The sequence below is a fragment of the Podarcis pityusensis genome, assembly GCF_964106645.2.
Source record: "Podarcis pityusensis genome assembly, chromosome: 6".
NCBI lineage: Eukaryota > Metazoa > Chordata > Lepidosauria > Squamata > Lacertidae > Podarcis > Podarcis pityusensis.
The window spans coordinates 77222049-77240061 of record NC_138030.1 but is presented as its reverse complement, the minus strand read 5'-3'; the positions used below and the strand labels follow the sequence as shown (position 1 = coordinate 77240061).

The following is an 18013-nucleotide window of genomic DNA, read 5'->3' as shown; positions in this document are numbered from 1 at the left end:
ATGGCCACCCGGCCTCTGCCTAAAAAGCTCCAATGACGGAGACTCCACCACCTTCCAAGGTAGCCCATTTAGACAAAGGTGAAAAACTTCAAAAAATATGTGGAGCTAGATCCAACACGCATATAGAGTCATACCTTGGGTTACAGACGCTTCAGGTTGCATTTTTTCGGGTTGCGGACCGCAAAACCCGGAAGTACCGGAATGGGTTGCTTCTGGGTTTTGGCAGTCACGCATGCGCAGCACTAAATCGCGCTTTGCGCATACGCAGACACGCCAAATTGCAACCCAAACATGCACAGGTGTGCCGCTGTGAGTTGCAGATGTTGCGGGTTGCGAACGTGCATCCCGCACGGATCATGTTTGCAACCCGAGTGTCCACTGTATTTTGCTCATGTTCAAAAAAATCCAAAGGGGCGGCGGAGGTTAACCCCAAGCTAGTGGACATTCATTCATTCATTCATTTTTTTTTATGTTGCTTTTCTACACCCCCCCCCCCAAACGCTCAAAGCGGCTTACAACAATACATCTGAAAACCAACTGCAAAAAGAATTTACTAATGACATAGCAAATCACAGTAGCAAATATTATAACATACAAAGAAACATTTCAGAACTGTTAAGTACAGTATAACAAGATTACATAAACTACACAAACAACACCCAGCATCCAATAACAAAAATAACAAAAAACTAAAAATAATTTATGGTTTCACCTTGGTCCCAAGAGCTCCCCTCCCCTGATGTTGCTCATGGTCCCTTTCCTGGAGCAACTTGCAAGGCTTCCAATCACAAGGGGCAGTAAATCTGGAAACAGACCTCCCATGATGTTCCCCCTGCTGGCCACGTGCCATTTCAAGAAATCAGATTTGTTAAGTAACTAATTTGGGGGTTTCTCAGTCATGACATGATCTGCAGGCCTCTTGGAAGAGGTGGGAGCATGCAAATCACAATTTATCCCAGACTGCACCCAAATTTCCAGGGTGTTCCACGACAAGTAGGAAAGGCAGCTCCACTGGGATGACTTTGGGAGTCCACCAAATTGCGTGACCTCACCCACCTCCTTGGGTCAGCCCTGCAGGAAATGAGGCTGAAGACTTTGAACGCTGCCACACTGCATTTTCTTGCCAGAAAAAGCTTCAAAACAAACTCCATGTGAAGATTAAAAAGAAAAAGGAGGAGGGGACCTTCAGAGTAAGATGGACAAGCTGATCTCTTACCAGCAAAGATTTGTAAATAAATGGTCTCAGCACCCGAGCTTTGTTTGATTACAATAGCTTGCCTTATCTCTCTCGAACACTGACATGGGTGCTTTTATCAAGGCTTTCAAGCCTTAACTGTACTAAGTTCAGACATCAAAACACTTTTTAGAACTTTTACTAGCTCTTAACAATTTCCTTAGGCGATGATGCCTCCCTCATCGCAGGCCAAAGCAAAACATGCCGCAGAAACAAGCTTTGAATTTTGAGTCATCACTTTTCTCCTGGCACAGGCTCTGTATCAAAATGAAGAATAGGCAGGCATTCAACAGGTGTAGCCTTTCCTGAGATGGGGAGTGTGTGTGTGTGTGTGTGTGTGTATGTACACTGGGCAAATTTCTGCATTGTATGCAACTGTAAACATTCATGTCACACAAGAAGTCATGCAATTCAAACTTGTCACAGGATTTCAATTTGTGGGACTGCATAAGGAAACTTCCAGCAGAAAGAGGGGTTCTGCATGGCAACAGAAAAAGTCACCAAAGTGAGAAAGTGTTGAATTTTGCCTGCAAAGGGAGAATCAAGAGTGCAAAGTGAACTTTTTCCTAGGTTTACTACGATGATAGTGTAGTGTAGTGTAGTGTAGTGTAGTGTAGTGTAGTGTAGTGTAGTGTAGTGTATACACTATGAGATATTTCACATTAGGCAGCGGCATAACTCCTGTAGAAAGGGAGAGATTATACAAGCAATCAGTTGAAGGAAATGAGATGTCTACCGTATAGAGAACTTGTTTTTTAAAAAATAAAAAGTATTTTTTTAAAAAAATCCATTATTGTAAAAGGTGCCAATTGGACAACTCACACTGAAAAGTTGTGCAGAAATCTTTTAATTAATTGCCTGCATCTTTGCTTACAAAAATGTGTAGCTTCATGTCATGCTTCTTAAAAGCTACTTTGCAAATCATTACTGTTTAAATGAATGCCACGTGAGACTTGAGTTTGTTTTCTTGAAGAGATACCATCATACAGCATCCCTTATCTGATCAAACAGGGTGTGGTGCAGCGGATATCACTCATAAACCACCTCCAACCACAGGAGGAAGCTCTGACCTACATGAATCTCTATTGTAATGTTACTTAAAAAAAAAAAAAAGGCGAAAGGAATTCAAAAGTTAGTCCTGTGGCAAAAAAAAGGCCCCTGCTCCCTCACAGGAATGAGCGAGCATCCATTGCTCAATTCCAAAATAAGTTGGGCTGCTCAAATCAATTTTTTTATGAGCATCTGCAGCCTCCCCGGCCAGTCCCTTGCCCTCCTCACCCAGAAGAGGAAATGGGACATCCATCAAATGAAACTTCGCCCCACCCCAGCCCTGTCCACAATGGGGACACAGGACAACTCAAGTAAACTGGCCTGTCTCACAAGCCTGCACCTCAAGGAAACTCTTTCCATACCAAACCGCCCTCGCCCAACAGCGGCCGAGAAATTAAAGCACAAGTTGTTGCTGTTTATTGCGGGTATTTACAGCCCAGTCTTCCAGCAAATGTGCAGGCCTGTTTAAACAGTCAGAATCCACAAAATCAATTAACAGAACCCAGCAGCCACATCCATAGGACAACCTTTGGATTATATTCCTGCTGTTTTTCTCTCTGCAACAACCCATCAACAGGGAGCAGCTCCAACAGCGGCTGTGGGTTTGTAGCCCAACACTGAGAGTACAGTACAGTCATACCTCGGGTTGTGAACGCTGCGGGTTGCGTGTTTTCGGGTTATGGACCGCGCTGAACCAGGAAGTACCGGAATGGGTTACTTCCAGGTTTTGGCGCTCACGCATGCGCAGAAACACTAAATCGCGTCACGCGTGTGCGCAGACGCAGCGCTGTGGGTTGCGAACGCTGCGGGTTGCGAACGTGCCTTCCGCACGGATCATGTTTGCAACCCGAGGTTCCACTGTACTCAAAAGGTACCAATGGTACCTTTTTGAGGTTGAGGGGCAGGCAGGGAAGTTCATGTTTGGGCCACTCACCAGACTTGATGGTCCAAGAAAGGCTCCTTAGCTATAAGGACACCAGAGTGGAGGGAGGTTAAAGTCCCTCCCCCTGTTTGCCTCCTTCCTGCCACTGCTGTTACACGCCAAGGTTAAACTATTGCTTAAATTACAAATCCCAAAACTTCAGAAGCTATCAAAGACCATCTTCCCTAATTTCTCAAGCAGGCAGGCGCGAGGGGAGACGCTTATAAATAGCTTGAATTGCAGCTTTTATAGAGAACATTCCCATTAACTTTTATGGCTCTTAAGTCACATTCTCATTCTGTTCTTGGAATGCCCCATTCTTTTCAAGCATAAACAAATGGAAAACCCTTTAAATAAAACAATGTACGCTTAGAACACAGTTTTTGTGACAATCAAAATAAACTCCTACAACAACTGTGTAATAAACCATAGTGGTTGATTATTACTGTCTTTTTAAAAAATAAAATAAAAAACCTAGAAAGCGGGAACAAGCAGATTTAATAAATGCATTTCATTGCTTTCACTCAGTCTTGTAATTTTTGCTCCTGATCAAATGCCTCCTCTTCCAGTGTTCTTTTTAATAACTCCACATGTTTTAATTTTGCTAATTGTTCACACTTCTACAGTATGCTTTCAAAGGGTCAGTGAAAAAGGTTTGAATCCTTGTTTGAGGTACTGAATAAAATAGGGATATAACTGGGCCTGCATGAGGTGGTTGGTTGTTTGGACAGTATGGCTCACCAAGTGAGTCTACAGCTGGGGCAAGACTTGAAATAAGTTCTTCCCAGCTTATCTTCTTACAGCACAATCCTGTGCATCTGTACGCATAAGTTGTTCTACTGTAAGTCAAAGAGGACTTACTCCGGTGTAAGTAAGTTTAGAATGTAAGCTTGGTCATAGTGCTACACAAGCACTCAGATGAGGAAAATAAGTGAACAATTAGAAGGAACAATCCTATTTAAAAAAACTGCTTCTAAACTCCAGGCCAGGACCATAAGTCAAAAGGGATGATTAAGCATTATCTGAGTGTCAACTGAAACTTTAGTGGTTAACCATGCAAGCAAATTATTTAATCATTTCTTCCCTCATGGGGTACTGCCTATAAACCTCCAAATTTATTAACATTTGCATATCACTTCAGAAACACATGGCCAGAGGTTCAAAATTTCTGCATTGCTTGAGGCAGAAAAGGGGTGATTTGTGGGATGCAGGAGCCGATGGAGCAGATAACAAAAGACTCAGGACAGAAAGGCTACTTTAATTGCAATGAGATTTACGTGACGTTAATTTAAATAATGTCGCTTAGGGTGGAAATTGTGTTCGGCATCCATAGGTTCTGTAATGAAGTTTCATGCAGGGGTGATAAATCGAGGATGTGCCTAACATACAGTTTTAATTCCTGACATTTCGCTCGGCCTAGGTGCAGATAAACAGCCAAGTTAAATTAATGCACATGATGAAGGAAACAGTAGAGAAGAGGGGCACGAGTTTGGGGGGGAGGGAGAGATTCAGTTCAAAAATCTCCCAAAGAGATGCTTTGTAAGTTAATTAACCTGGGGGTGGGGGAGGGGGAGAGAGAGAGAATCAAGTTTCAATTCCTCGTTCAGGCAGTCAACTAAAACCCTTGCCCCAAACCACCAACAGAAAATTGTTACACCAATAATATCCCCACCATCACCACAAGCGCTCCTTGGTCCCAATTAGTATCAGCTTTGAACAGTATTGGTAAGGCTCTGAGAATCTGCAACCAGACCCACAAACCCACTGTAACAAGAGTACTTCGGTTTGATGCCATGACACAAAGCTACTTCAGTTCAGCGGCCTAGCCTTTTTTTGGCATTCAATTCCATTTGAAAACAACGACAAGACTCTGGTGTTTAGGAAAACGTTTCTTGAGGTTGTCCCTCCTCTCCCCGATTACAGTCATAGGAAAAAGAAAGAACACCCTCTTTGAATTCTGTGTTTTTACATATGAAGACATAATAACAAACCTCTGTTCCTTGGCAGGTCTTAAAATTAGGTAAATACAGTGGTACCTCAGGTTAAGTACTTAATGCGTTCCGGAGGTCCGTTCTTAACCTGAAACTGTTCTTAACCTGAAGCACCACTTTAGCTAATGGGGCCTCCTGCTGCCGCCGCGCAGCCGGAGCACGATTTCTGTTCTTATCCTGAAGCTAAATTCTTAACCTGAAGCACTATTTCTGGGTTAGCGGAGTGTGTAACCTGAAGCATATGTAACCCGAGGTACCACTGTACAACCTCAGATGAACAACAACAAATTACATATTACACTGTGTTATGATTTATTTATGGCTCTAGACTTGGGGTACCCAATGACACGGAGGTGGGCTGTTCTCTTGATAACCCACTTGGTCCTTCCCCTCGGCTCTAGGTCACCACCTCCCAATCTGCTGTGTCCCACTCCAGGGTCAGAGTCCTTCCATGGGTCCTGCTCACGACTTCCCTCTGTGCTGGGCCTGTCCCACGTCAGACACCTCCGATCCCCAATCTCTTCCCACTCCTTCTCCCCACTGGACATTTCCAGAGAGCTCCGGACAGCGACGCTGCTTCTCTTTCCCACCATCCCCATCTTATAGAGGCCTATTCTGAAAAGACCATCTTTAGGCCTCTTCTTCACTGGACCAAGAAAGGAGCAAAGTACATCAGGATTGCTAAATGTTCAGATGTTTAAAAAGCATTGCAGGGAAAGGGTAACAAAACTCCAGAGTGGAGCACTGTTCTGTGACACTTCCGAGGCCTGGTATGAATGACATCAGATCATAGCTGTCAACTTTTCCCTTTTCTTGCGAGGAATCCTATTCGGAATAAGGGAATTTCCCTTAAAAAAAGGAAAACATTGACAGCTATGCATCAGATTGCCCTAAGATACCGTATTTTTTGCCCTATAGGACGCACTTTTCCCCCTCCAAAAATGAAGGGGAAATGTGTGTGCGTCCTATGGGGCGAATGCAGGCTTTCGCTGAAGCCTGGAGAGCGAGAGGGGTCGCTCCGGGCTTCACGCAGCTCCGCGCAGCCATCCGGAGCCCGGCGCAAAGTCGCGCTGGGCTCCCGACGGCTGCGCGGAGGTGCCTGCAGCCCCGGGCTTCGCCCAGCTCCGCGCAGCCCTCCGGAAGCCTGGGATGCGCTGAAGAGCGTGCTCGGGCTTCGCGCACCTCTCCGCAAGCCTGGGCTCCCTAGGCTTGCGGATAGCAGGCTGTTCTGGGGGCTGGGGTTGGGGGAAGCTCGGGCTTCCCCCGCGCCAGCCCCGCGCCTGGGGGGGGGAAATAATTTTTTTTCCTTTATTTCCCCCCAAAAAACCCAGGTGCGTCCTATGGGGCAGTGCCCCCTATGGGGCGAAAAATACGGTATATCCCGAGAGGAAAAGATGGTGAAAATGCCCCTCTATGTGTCATGATATCCCAACAGTAACACTCTCTGCACTTTTGCAACTGTCAAAAAAATCAGCAGCAACTATCAAAGTCACCCCACCTTTCTCATACAACTCTTCCATGGCTCGCCAGGTCTCTGCTCTGACTTCTCGATTGCTTTTACCAGGGATGTGCGTGTCAGGCCAATGCACCAAGTAAAGATCTAAAAAGAAAAAAAAAAGAAAATCCAATGTTGCTTTTCATGAACAAATCACACCAAACTTATTTTAAAGAACCATAAAGCTCCCAATGAAAAAGTAAATCAGCTGCTGAATTGGGGAGTTGCAGTCTCCACCTGTGAACCACTAGTACAGTGGTGCCCTGCAAGACGAATGCCTCGCAAGACGAAAAACTCGCTAGACGAAAGAGTTTTCCGTTTTTTGAGTCGTTCCGCAAGACGAATTTCCCTATGGGCTTGCTTCGCAAGACAAAACGTCTTGCGAGTTCTTGCGAGTTTGTTTCCTTTTTCTTAAAGCCGCTAAGCCGTTAATAGCCGCTAAGCCGCTAATAGCCGTGCTTCGCAAGACGAAAAAACCGCAAGACGAAGAGACTCGCGGAACGGATTAATTTCGTCTTGCGAGGCACCACTGTACAAAACACCAAATGGTGCAACCTCTGCTAGTTTTAATGCAATTTCAGTGCAAAAGTTCCAGTGAAGCAGCCTTAATATGCAGGTAAGCCCAGTTTCCTAGTTGCTCAAAGACACAGCCACTCTGCAGACAAAAAGCAGTATACAAAAGCAGTTTTGTGCTGAGCTTGAGAAACTGCAACATCCCAAGCAGAATGACTTAGCAGCCCTGAGAACTGCAAGACCTCTGGCCTGTTCCAATATGTGGAGCTTTCATCCTTCCTCGAATCAGTGCCTCCACGATTCTGCATGCAAGCTGCATCTTGGTCGTCATTGGTTCTTTCAGTGCATACATTCAAGTTGCATTTTGCAGGGTGAATATATACAAGTGAGGGGAAGTATACTGGCAGTAAAAATCACATGCTCAATTACTGTACAAAGAGGCTCTTCACCTCAGCAGAACAGAGAGTATCTTAAGCATCAAGTTTGTTGGGTTCCTTAGAAGTCCTTTCAGGCACCGGCACACCAGAGATTGTCATAATTTGTGCAGTATTTATACAACAAAGCGACACAACTTTGGATGTCCCAAGATGAACATATTACATGCTTATAACCCCCCCTCCCCATCTGCCAATACCTGGCAGAAAAAAACAAACTGGGAATCTTCTTGGGAGCTTAATTAACTATGAATCCCAAAACTGAAGATAACCTCCCAGCTGGTGCCAAAGTTTTGCAGTCATTTTGTAGCATGAACCCAGCTTTAACACATTTTAATCTTATTGTATTGGGTACTCTGTACACTGCTTAGAGACAGATGTGATTAAGGAGTATACAAACAGTTGAAATAATTAATAAATAAAGTCCCCATCATGGGATCTATTTCGTGGTCATGTTAATGCCGAACCCAAAGGGTGCTCATCAATGGTTCCTCTTCATCCTGGAGAAGAGTGACTAGTGGGGTGCCACAGGGTTCTGTCTTGGGCCCGGTCTTATTCAACATCTTTATCAACGACTTGGATGATGGACTCAAGGGCATCCTGATCAAATTTGCAGATGACACCAAACTGGGAGGGGTGGCTAACACCCCAGAGGACAGGATCACACTTCAAAACGACCTTGACAGATTAGAGAACTGGACAAAAACAAACAGGATGAATTTTAACAGGGAGAAATGTAAAGTACTGCACTTGGGCAAAAAAAATGAGAGGCACAAATACAAGATGGGTGACACCTGGCTTGAGAGCAGTACATGTGAAAAGGATCTAGGAGTCTTGGTTGACCACAAAGTTGACATGAGCCAACAGTGTGACGCGGCAGCTAAAAAAGCCAATGCAATTCTGGGCTGCATCAATAGGAGTATAGAATCTAGATCAAGGGAAGTAATAGTGCCACTGTATTCTGCTCTGGTCAGACCTCACCTGGAGTACTGTGTCCAGTTCTGGGCACCACAGTTCAAGAAGGACACTGACAAACTGGAACGTGTCCAGAGGAGGGCAACCAAAATGGTCAAAGGCCTGGAAACGATGCCTTATGAGGAACGGCTAAGGGAGCTGGGCATGTTTAGCCTGGAGAAGAGGAGGTTAAGGGTTAAGGGGTGATATGATAGCCATGTTCAAATATATAAAAGGATGTCACATAGAGGAGGGAGAAAGGTTGTTTTCTGCTGCTCCAGAGAAGCGGACACGGAGCAATGGATCCAAACTACAAGAAAGAAGATTCCACCTAAACATTAGGAAGAACTTCCTGACAGTAAGAGCTGTTCGACAGTGGAATTTGCTGCCAAGGAGTGTGGTGGAGTCTCCTTCTTTGGAGGTCTTTAAACAGAGACTTGACAACCATATGTCAGGAGTGCTCTGATGGTGTTTCCTGCTTGGCAGGGGGTTGGACTCGATGGCCCTTGTGGTCTCTTACAACTCTATGATTCTATGATTCTAATGCATGGCGAAACATCAGGAGCGTGTTATGGAATGTCGGGAACTGGCTTTTCAAATTAATAAATAGGAGAGTGTTTAACAAGTCTTACACCTTGCTCACCCTAACAGCTATGAGCAAATCGTTATTATTTTTCTCTTTTCACTGGTGAAGGTCTGAGGGTTGACCAAAGCCACCTACCCAATTTACAGGTGAACTCAAGGTCCAAATCTAGTCCTCTACCCACGTGATCACAGAGGCCCAAATGAGATGACCAGAGATTTTCAGTGCATTGTTTCTTATGGGCAAAGTTCATAATGCCCCCTTTACCGCCAGACAGGAAAAACAGCCCATTAGTCACATGAGAGCTGGTGGAGGAGTTCCATCATGCTTTTAATAGCAATAAGACACATGCACAAATGGATGGACTGAGCTGAGGAGTGAATGGAATCCTGTTCTGCTGCTGACACTGCAGTAGTGTGAGCAAATGCTTAGTCATCATTTGGAGTGGCTTAATGTGCAACCTCAGCAAACAGCATTAAAAATATATTTTTTTGTCTTTAAAAAAAAAGGAGGGGCCACTTCTCTTGACTTTTTGCCCTCTCATATGTCTAGCAATTATGACATATGCATACATTCCATCAAGAATGAATGGTGTGGATATCTGTGTCCGCGCTCCTCTTTAGAAATAATTCAAATATAAGCGAACCCACTGTTAAAATAAAAGGGGAGCACATTAAAAAAATGCACGCAGCTACTGTTCAGACTTGACAGCAGCTAAGGGACAGCTAAGGGATGCACACCCGAGTACAGGAAGTCAACTGAGAATTGGCTCTAGCACCACTGACCAAAATAATAATTTCAATTCTGCTTTATGCTATGAACAGGCTTTGAAAAGAGTCCTGCTGCAGGTTAATATGCTGTTTTTGTTGCCCTTTGGGGTTCACTATGTTGTTCTGTTTGTTCTTCTTAATGCTGCCTTTTAGGTATTATTTCAACTGCAAGCCACTTTTGAAAGCCTGAAAGGTGGGTTATCCTCTGCGGAGCAATAATTGTCTGAAAAGCAGGATAAAAATACAGTAAATAAATATACAAACCAACCAAAATCCTTAAAAGGAAACCATGATTCTATACAAAGTTAAGCAATTCTCGACTTTGCAATACTTATGCATATGTGGCAATATGATCCACTGAACTCAGTGGAACTTATTTCCAAGTAAATGCACATCGGATTGAACTGTAAGTCCCACTGATCCCAGTAGGAATTATGTTTACCTCTCCTACTGAAATCAAGCCTTAGAAGGATTATATCTACATGTTTTCAACCCCAGCATTCAGGGTGGTTTTTTAATATATATATATATATATTTGAAACTAAGCTTTAAGATTCAAGTGTTTCCTGGACTCAGTATTATATGCAGCAGAATAAAAATGCTATTTCACTGTGCAAGTACTGAAGCTTTTAGCCCAACACAGCAGCTATGCACCAAAAAGTGAGAAGGAAGCCAACATTATTCAGACACGCATCTTCTGCTCACTACAGGTGATCAAATTAATGTTACATGGTGGCAAATCAGAACCAAATGCCAAAAACACAAAATAACCTAACACATCTCAATGTATACAGTATTTTGATACGGTATTTTGATATACAGCCAATTCTGCTATTGCAAGTCAATGGCCATCTCATTAATTTTCTGTTGTTGTGCGTTTCCCGGGAGTCGAAAAAGCTTAGAAGAAAAAGTTCCATTCAAAATGCAAGGCTGACTTTGCATCGTTAGCAGTCACCAGCATGCTTGTGAGTGGAACTAATATTTGCAATTCCATCCGAATTCCCAACAGAGTAAAAGGGAAGCTGCTAACAAAGACCAGAAAGTGAGTCAAAACACACATGGGAGAGAATAAAACAGATTATACATTCAGCAAAGCACTGACCATAGTCAGAGTGATGGAGAGTTATCTGCAATGAACTTTCCAAACAAATCCCATAGTATGCAGCCTCTAAAGCCAAAGCCAGAGATTTTATATTTCTGCAATTTCATATTGATTCAGTTAGGATGCTCACCATCAGAACATAACTCTTATACGGAAAAAGTGAAAATCATAGTCCACACACACACACACACACACACACACACACAATGTAATGAGTGGAATGTATCTGTTAAAGCCCTGTTCCACAGCTAAATACAAGACACTGTAATTGGTCGTGAGTTGGACACAAAACCTGCAGATGGCTTTTGCATGCAGTCACAGTTCTTTAGAAAAACTCAAATTCAAAATCAGGAAATGAGAAAACCTGCAAAGGTCAGCATGGGCCCAGGTGTCACAGCAGCTCAATGCTAGACAGGAGACATCTTAGTGCAGCCTGCCATTTTGTACCAACAATTTGGAAATGATCCCAGTTCCAAACCCCACCGAGATCAAAAGGTTTCTGCACAAATGTACAACTGGAGGCTGCCAATTTGCTGAAGTGGACACTCGTTTTAGCTCAGGAATTATCCCCTGGTAGATTGTGCATTATGATAATTAACAGGTAAGCAAATGAATTCTTGAGATCTTACAATTCAAATGATTGGAGATTTGGTGTTTGTTTGTTTGTTTGTTTGTTTGTTTGTTTGTTTGTTTTTAATCCAATTTCTGCAGATACCCCCACCTGCTCCAATTGCCCCTGAAAGTCCTCCGCCTTGGAAGTCTCTCCTTGGCTGCCAAGGATCATGTGGTTTGTAGTCAGAAATCAGGCGCACCGTGTGTCATGTGCTGCCAAGGAGAGTCCCTGCAGAGGCACTCCTAATCCATTCTCAAGTCCTCTGCTGCCAACTACTTCTCCTCCATTTCCCAAGATAAGAATAGGAGTGGAAGGGATCTAGCAGGAAGGGAGGAAGCAAGGTGAGTTGCAAGTCCCATTAAAAAATGCAGCCCAGCTTGAAGCGGGCTACAATATGAGTGGGAGGGAAGCTGCTTTTTAAAGGCACCCTGTGCCTCAATACTTATCATGCACCTTATTTGAGCTTGCATGAAGTAATGCCTTAATGCACCTCACTCATGCATCCAAACTAAGGGCAGGTGGCACCCCCTCACTATCTACAAAGCCATTGGGGTGCATAAGTCACAGTTCATATTGCACAGCGAGTGAGGATAAACATCTCTTTATGCAGCTCCTATTCATCCTAATGGGACTTGGGGAGAATTTCTCAGTAGCTTTTGCCTCTTGTGTTGCCCGAGATGGGAGATTGGCAAGGCAAGTTATTTCGAGATGACTCTGAACTACCATGGGATGCAACAGCACCAAGTCCCACAGAGGGAAAGAGGAAGAGTTTCTGTAGTATAAAAACCACTATGGAGGACATGATTATGTGAACTGCAAATCAGCAGAAAACAGTTTTACTGTGGCAGGTGGGTCACAATTGTTGGACAGAGTAATTAAGAACACTGTACTTTGAAACACTCATGAACAAGTTAAGTGGCCATCTTTAACTTCTCCTGAAGCAATGGTGATGGGAGGAAACCAGCTCATCCTTAACTGGGAAAGTGCAAGCAGAAATGTTGCTAGACTACATCTCCAATCAGCTCCAGCCAGTATGGCCAATAGTCAGGGGCACTGGGAGTTGCAGTCAAGCCACATCACATTGGCTGCCTCTGTTTTAAACCAGGTATCAAGGCACATGCTCCTTAAGGTTCTATTGGGCAGCTGGCTCAAGAACAACCTCTGCCATCCGGGGTGGGGGGGATATATTTTTGCATGGAAATACTTCTGAAGCAGCAGATCCAAAGATGATGAGGCATCTTTGAAGAAATCCCCCAAACAAAATGCAAGTGTTCAAAGAGCAGCAACAAAATTTAAGGAAGTAACAAGAGGAGGTGCTGTGTCATTGTGAACTTAGTTCTGCAGAGCTATTGCAACAGCATTGCAGACAAACACAAGTGTCGGGATTCTGGGTCATGACACACTGCCAGTTTTCTTACTAGGAGCCAGTGCTGATGTAACCGGGGCAATATCTTAACCATGGTAAAGGGATTGGGTACTGGACACACAACACACATTCCTCCAGACTGAATTCTTCCCTTCTGCCTCAACCATTGATGTCAACAATGGTTAAGGCTAAGCGGGTTCCCCACTTAGCTGTCTTCAAGAGCTGGTTAAGGTGGGAATCAGGTTAGTCTTACCCATCACCAGGGCTTTTTTCAGCTGGAACTCACTGGAACACCATTCTGGCACCTCTCAGGTGGGCACCACTGCCATTCTAAGAGAGCAAGGAAGGCGTTCACGGTGAGTTTCAGCACCTCTTTTCCTAGAAAAATAGCACTGCCTATCACTAATGCTTCTCAAGCATATTTACAGTTAAGGGACACATGAAGAATTAGCTTTGAGAGGCTGTGAAGAACCAGCGCATGATCCCACAGCCCACTCCTAAGCTCTTTTCCATGACTAAGAAACATCTCCATGATGAAAAGCCTAAGTTTAATATAAGAGGTTTGGTAAAAGCATTTTGCTGCAAGGACACCAGCTGGGCAAGCAATGCACGTGCTAAATATTAATCCAGATTTCCTAACAGGATACTGCAAAGAGAATTAGGGGGAGAAATGCCATACCTAGATACTCAACACCAAGTCTCTTGCAGGACTCTAAGCAGGCTTGTTTAGCGTTCTCGTAGCCATAGTCTGTATGCCAGAGCTTGGTAGTTATCCAGAGATCCTCCCGTTTTACACCACTTTCCTTGATGGCCTCCTGCAGGAGCGATTCACAGCCATATCTCTTTGCCGTGTCAATATGACGAATGCCACATTTCTGAAGTGCATACACCACAGCATCATGGGAGTAGCCACCATAATGGGATGTTCCTTGAAAACACAAAAGGCAAAATCTCCATTATTTTATGAATACGTTTTTTGTATTTCAAATAGGACTGCAACAGTGACGTGGGGTGGAAATATTTTCAGTGTTTTCTTTTCCCACTGAAAATCTTCCATTGCATATCTCCATCAGCAAGAATGAAAGGAGGCCAACTGCAAATAACTGTTAGGCAAGCTTGGCAGTTTGAGAGTTTTTAGCTTTGTTTACTAAATGCAAGTAAATGTAAACATGAAAAACCAGATCACTCGTATAAGATTTTCTGGTGCCACTGATTCCTCCCCCCCCCCCATGCCAATTACCTCAATTCCAGAATTTTTTCCAACACAAAAAAATCTGGAAAAGCCCACATCGCTGGGATGCAACATATAACAAGTGAGATGAAAATAAAATGAAAATAGATCAAGTTAAAAATTGATACCCAGGGATAAAATCCTATATTTCATTATTTTGGGCACATCTGTCACCACCGCTGTTAAGTTACAGCACACTTCACAACCTGCAATTTTTGCAAGGGAACTGACGATTCTCTATGAAAGCTGTCTAGCTTCCTGTCTGTGGTTTCCAGGTTTCATTGGGAAGTGTGAAATAATTTATTTTACATGGATTGTGCTTGCAGTGTGGAATGTTGTCAGTCAAAACAGGTCTAAGGTGCCTCATTACTAGATGAAATCTAGTAGTATTGATGTATGACTTTCTTTGCATCCTACACTGAAAACTCAGCTTCTGCTAAGAAGGCATACCCCGTGATGTGCCTTTCCATGTGAGACGTTTGTGTGAAAGGGATCCAACAGAGTTTTGAGTTTGACTGATCTGATAGATAAACTCAACCCATCCCCAATGGCTTCTGCCGGCCTTTGCTTTCCACGCAGGAAGGAAACATGCGGTTTGCTTTCTCTGTGGCAAACTATGCTGCAATTGTGATATGCGCTGGGCAAAAGTCATTTGAATTGCTCATCTGTTGATGATTGGCAGCTGAGTGTTTCAACAGATTCCAATGAGGTGACATTATAATAATAATAATAATTTATTATTTGTAGCCCGCCCATCTGGCTGGGTTTCGCCAGCCACTCTGGGCGGCTTCCAACAAAGATTAAAAATATATCAAAATGTCACACATTAAAAACTTCCCTGAACAGGGCTGCACGGACGGACATGACAGTTCCATCTATAGTTTTGGGCCTGTGGACAATCCATTTACGCACACAAATCACCACCTGATGATTAACATGCCTGTATGAACCACTCCCATATGAGAAAGACTGAAAGTGTCTGGTTTTCCACAACACTACAAACCTAGAAAGTTTAGAAGTGTGAGCAAGTTGTGGGAAGGCATGGTTTCATTCAAAGAATCTATCTATAGTGCACAGAGAAAACTAGTGAGGGTAAGGTTACACCTTTTTTGCCAGAAAAACCTACACATACCCCATGCCTCTAAAGTGGAGCGGGCAAGCACACAGGCAGGCTAGGAGCCACGGTCAATTCATTTCCAACAACAGTGCAAATGAAATTATAGTAGCAAGTATCCAATTCAACTTATGTGCTGTTTTTAAGGTTTTCTTCTGCCTACCAAAAATCGAAGTTCTGTTGCACAGGTGTGCGTCCATTTTGTTAGTTCTGCAAAACTTATGCTTTTTCATTATTCATGTTTTCAAACAGCTGAGAACTGTCAACAAAGGAAGGAAAAACAAAAGGAACTGAAAGTCATTGTGACATTTTGAACCTCTCTTCTGCAATCATAAGAGCTAGAAACTTGTATTTTTAAAACAGAAAGCATTGCAAAACACATACAATTCTCTGGTTCTTAAGAGCAGGAAAACATTGTTTGCAAACCCAAGAATGCAAGTGATTTTAAGGGTTCTGAATAGGGAATGACGTTCCTGGCAGCCTAGATGCATGGTGGTAAGGTGACAATATGCAAGCATATTGCACAGTACACAAGCCAACAGGAGAGGAAATGGTTAGCCGGAAGAGCAATTAGCAGGTGGACTGCAAGATAAAGAACATGTACCCTTGCGGGTACAGCAGGGCCTGCGTTTATCTCATAATTTCTGAGTATCTGTTTTTTCCTGCCTACCGCCCATCTGCCTACCAGCACAACAACTTGAGGAAGAGCCCACTCAACTCTCAGCCTTCAGTCAACTCTACACTAAGTTTCCAAGCTCACCCATTTGATATGCTAGTTCTGTGGGGCCTTATATATTTTTCAGTTCATGCTAAAACTTGCGCATGCGCTTCTGAATTTCTCCATGCAATCTTGCACCCTTGAATGTGATAGAAAAATACCACATACTGTGAAGGCTCTTCCATTCTTCCCAGCAGCAGCTACAATCGAGCCTATGGCTGGTCGCTCACCATGTGCCCTGCCCAGTTCAAACATCATTCTCCCCATGATCATTTTCCACATACACCATCATGTAGATATTTTCTGCCATTTGAAAGAGCCCAGAGAGATGGTCACGTGGGTTAATTTTGTTCTCATAACCTTAGTACATTTTGTTCTACTGCCCCAGTTCCTGAGATTGTTTAGTTCACTCTGTATAGCTTCCTGACCCTTCTCTGTATTAACAATGCTTTTAGTCATCTGTAGTTTTCATTAAGTAATCTCCCCTCTCCTCCCACAGGCTGAAAAGTAAAATACTGCAGTGAGGGCAAATGAGATATCTCAACTAGATAGTTTACTCATATGTCTTTTTTAAAAACTTGTTTTCTTCCCTTTAACCAGTGTAGTAATAGTAATTATTATTATTATTATTATTATTATTATTAATTATTTATACCCTGCCCATCTGGCTGAGTTTTCCCAGACACCCTGGGCAGCTCCTAATCGAGTGTTAAAAACAATACAGAATTAAATATTAAAAACTTCCCTAAACGTCTTAAAACAAATGCATAGATATACAAATGCAAGGGAGCATACAACTCTCTTGTTACAACAGCTCCCTGGCTACTGGTCCGTTTCCGGACAATATTTGAAGTGGTGGTTATGACCTATAAAGCCCTAAACCGCTTAGGTCCAAGCTATCTGAAAAACCACATTCCCTTAGGGAAACTTGCCCGATTTTTGAGATCTTTGGGGAAGGCCCTTCTCTCAGTCCCGCCACCCTCACAGACATGTTTGATATGGCCATGGAACAGGGTCTTCTTGGTGGCTCCTCCCAGACTTTGGAACTTCCCCCATAGAGATGGATGGAGCAACTTCACAACTGGTCCCACCCATAACACACACATACACTTTGAATCCATTGTGCACACAAAACTACCCTCAACACTGGAGTTAGCAGGAGAGACCTTGCTAGCCCGAGACCTCCTTGGGATAGTGTTGCTTCCTAATTACATGGTCCTTAGATTTAATTACTTACCATTTTTCTACCCTTACACTATTTATTCTAGCATGCCTTCCTGGAATTCCAACACTAAGGTCATAGCCCTCGTTCAAGTGCTGAAGTGGCAATCAATATGATACATTCTAAGCAATTAAATATTTGTACAGGTTAGCCTTACATTTTGGTAATTTATTTTATTACATTCTGAACAATCTAGCCAACTGTGCCTTCATGTCATTATTTATCATGACTACTTGCAATGACAACTTAAGAATGATTGCCAGGAAAATAGTAAATTCAACACTGACAGGATGTGTTCCATATTAAAATGCACAAATTGTATTTCTATATAATGATACATGCTACAACTGTATTTAAATGTTACCAAGGAAGTTAGGAAGTATCCAGAACCAACACACTACAGACATGTAAGGAAATGAATGTGCTTATATAATTACACCATGGAGATATTAATGGAATGTTGAATTATATAACTACCATAGAAAAGCTACTACACTTTTTTTTTCATAACAAACTCTTCCCTTTTAATAAGCTGGTGTCGGTGCCAAGGAAATTAGGTTGTAGCTATTGTGTCTCTTTGTGTCTGAATGGCCACTTCCAAGCACACCAAATGAATGGAGTTCATTCAGAGGTCTTGCAAATGGGCTCAGACCCCTTTCGTGCATAATAGAGTCCAGTAAGAAAATTTAGGGCACACAGAT

At 43.2% G+C, this 18013-nt stretch overlaps 1 protein-coding gene across 3 annotated transcripts in view; it reads right to left on the bottom strand.

Annotated features, from left to right (window-relative positions):
- LOC308478735 (glyoxal reductase-like) overlaps nt 1–18013 on the bottom strand; it is a 64656-nt gene that overhangs the window by 32990 nt on the left and 13653 nt on the right. For 2 of the 3 annotated variants that reach the window (XM_081008802.1, XM_081008801.1), the window contains exons 2-3: nt 13707–13955; nt 6696–6797 (exon numbers count right to left, since the gene is read on the bottom strand). In XM_081008802.1, coding sequence (XP_080864928.1) covers nt 6696–6797; nt 13707–13955 — 351 coding nt within the window. Of the gene's footprint in view, nt 1–6695; nt 6798–13706; nt 13956–15535; nt 15632–18013 lie in introns of those variants that run through there. The other variant, XM_081008803.1, reaches the window with a different exon arrangement.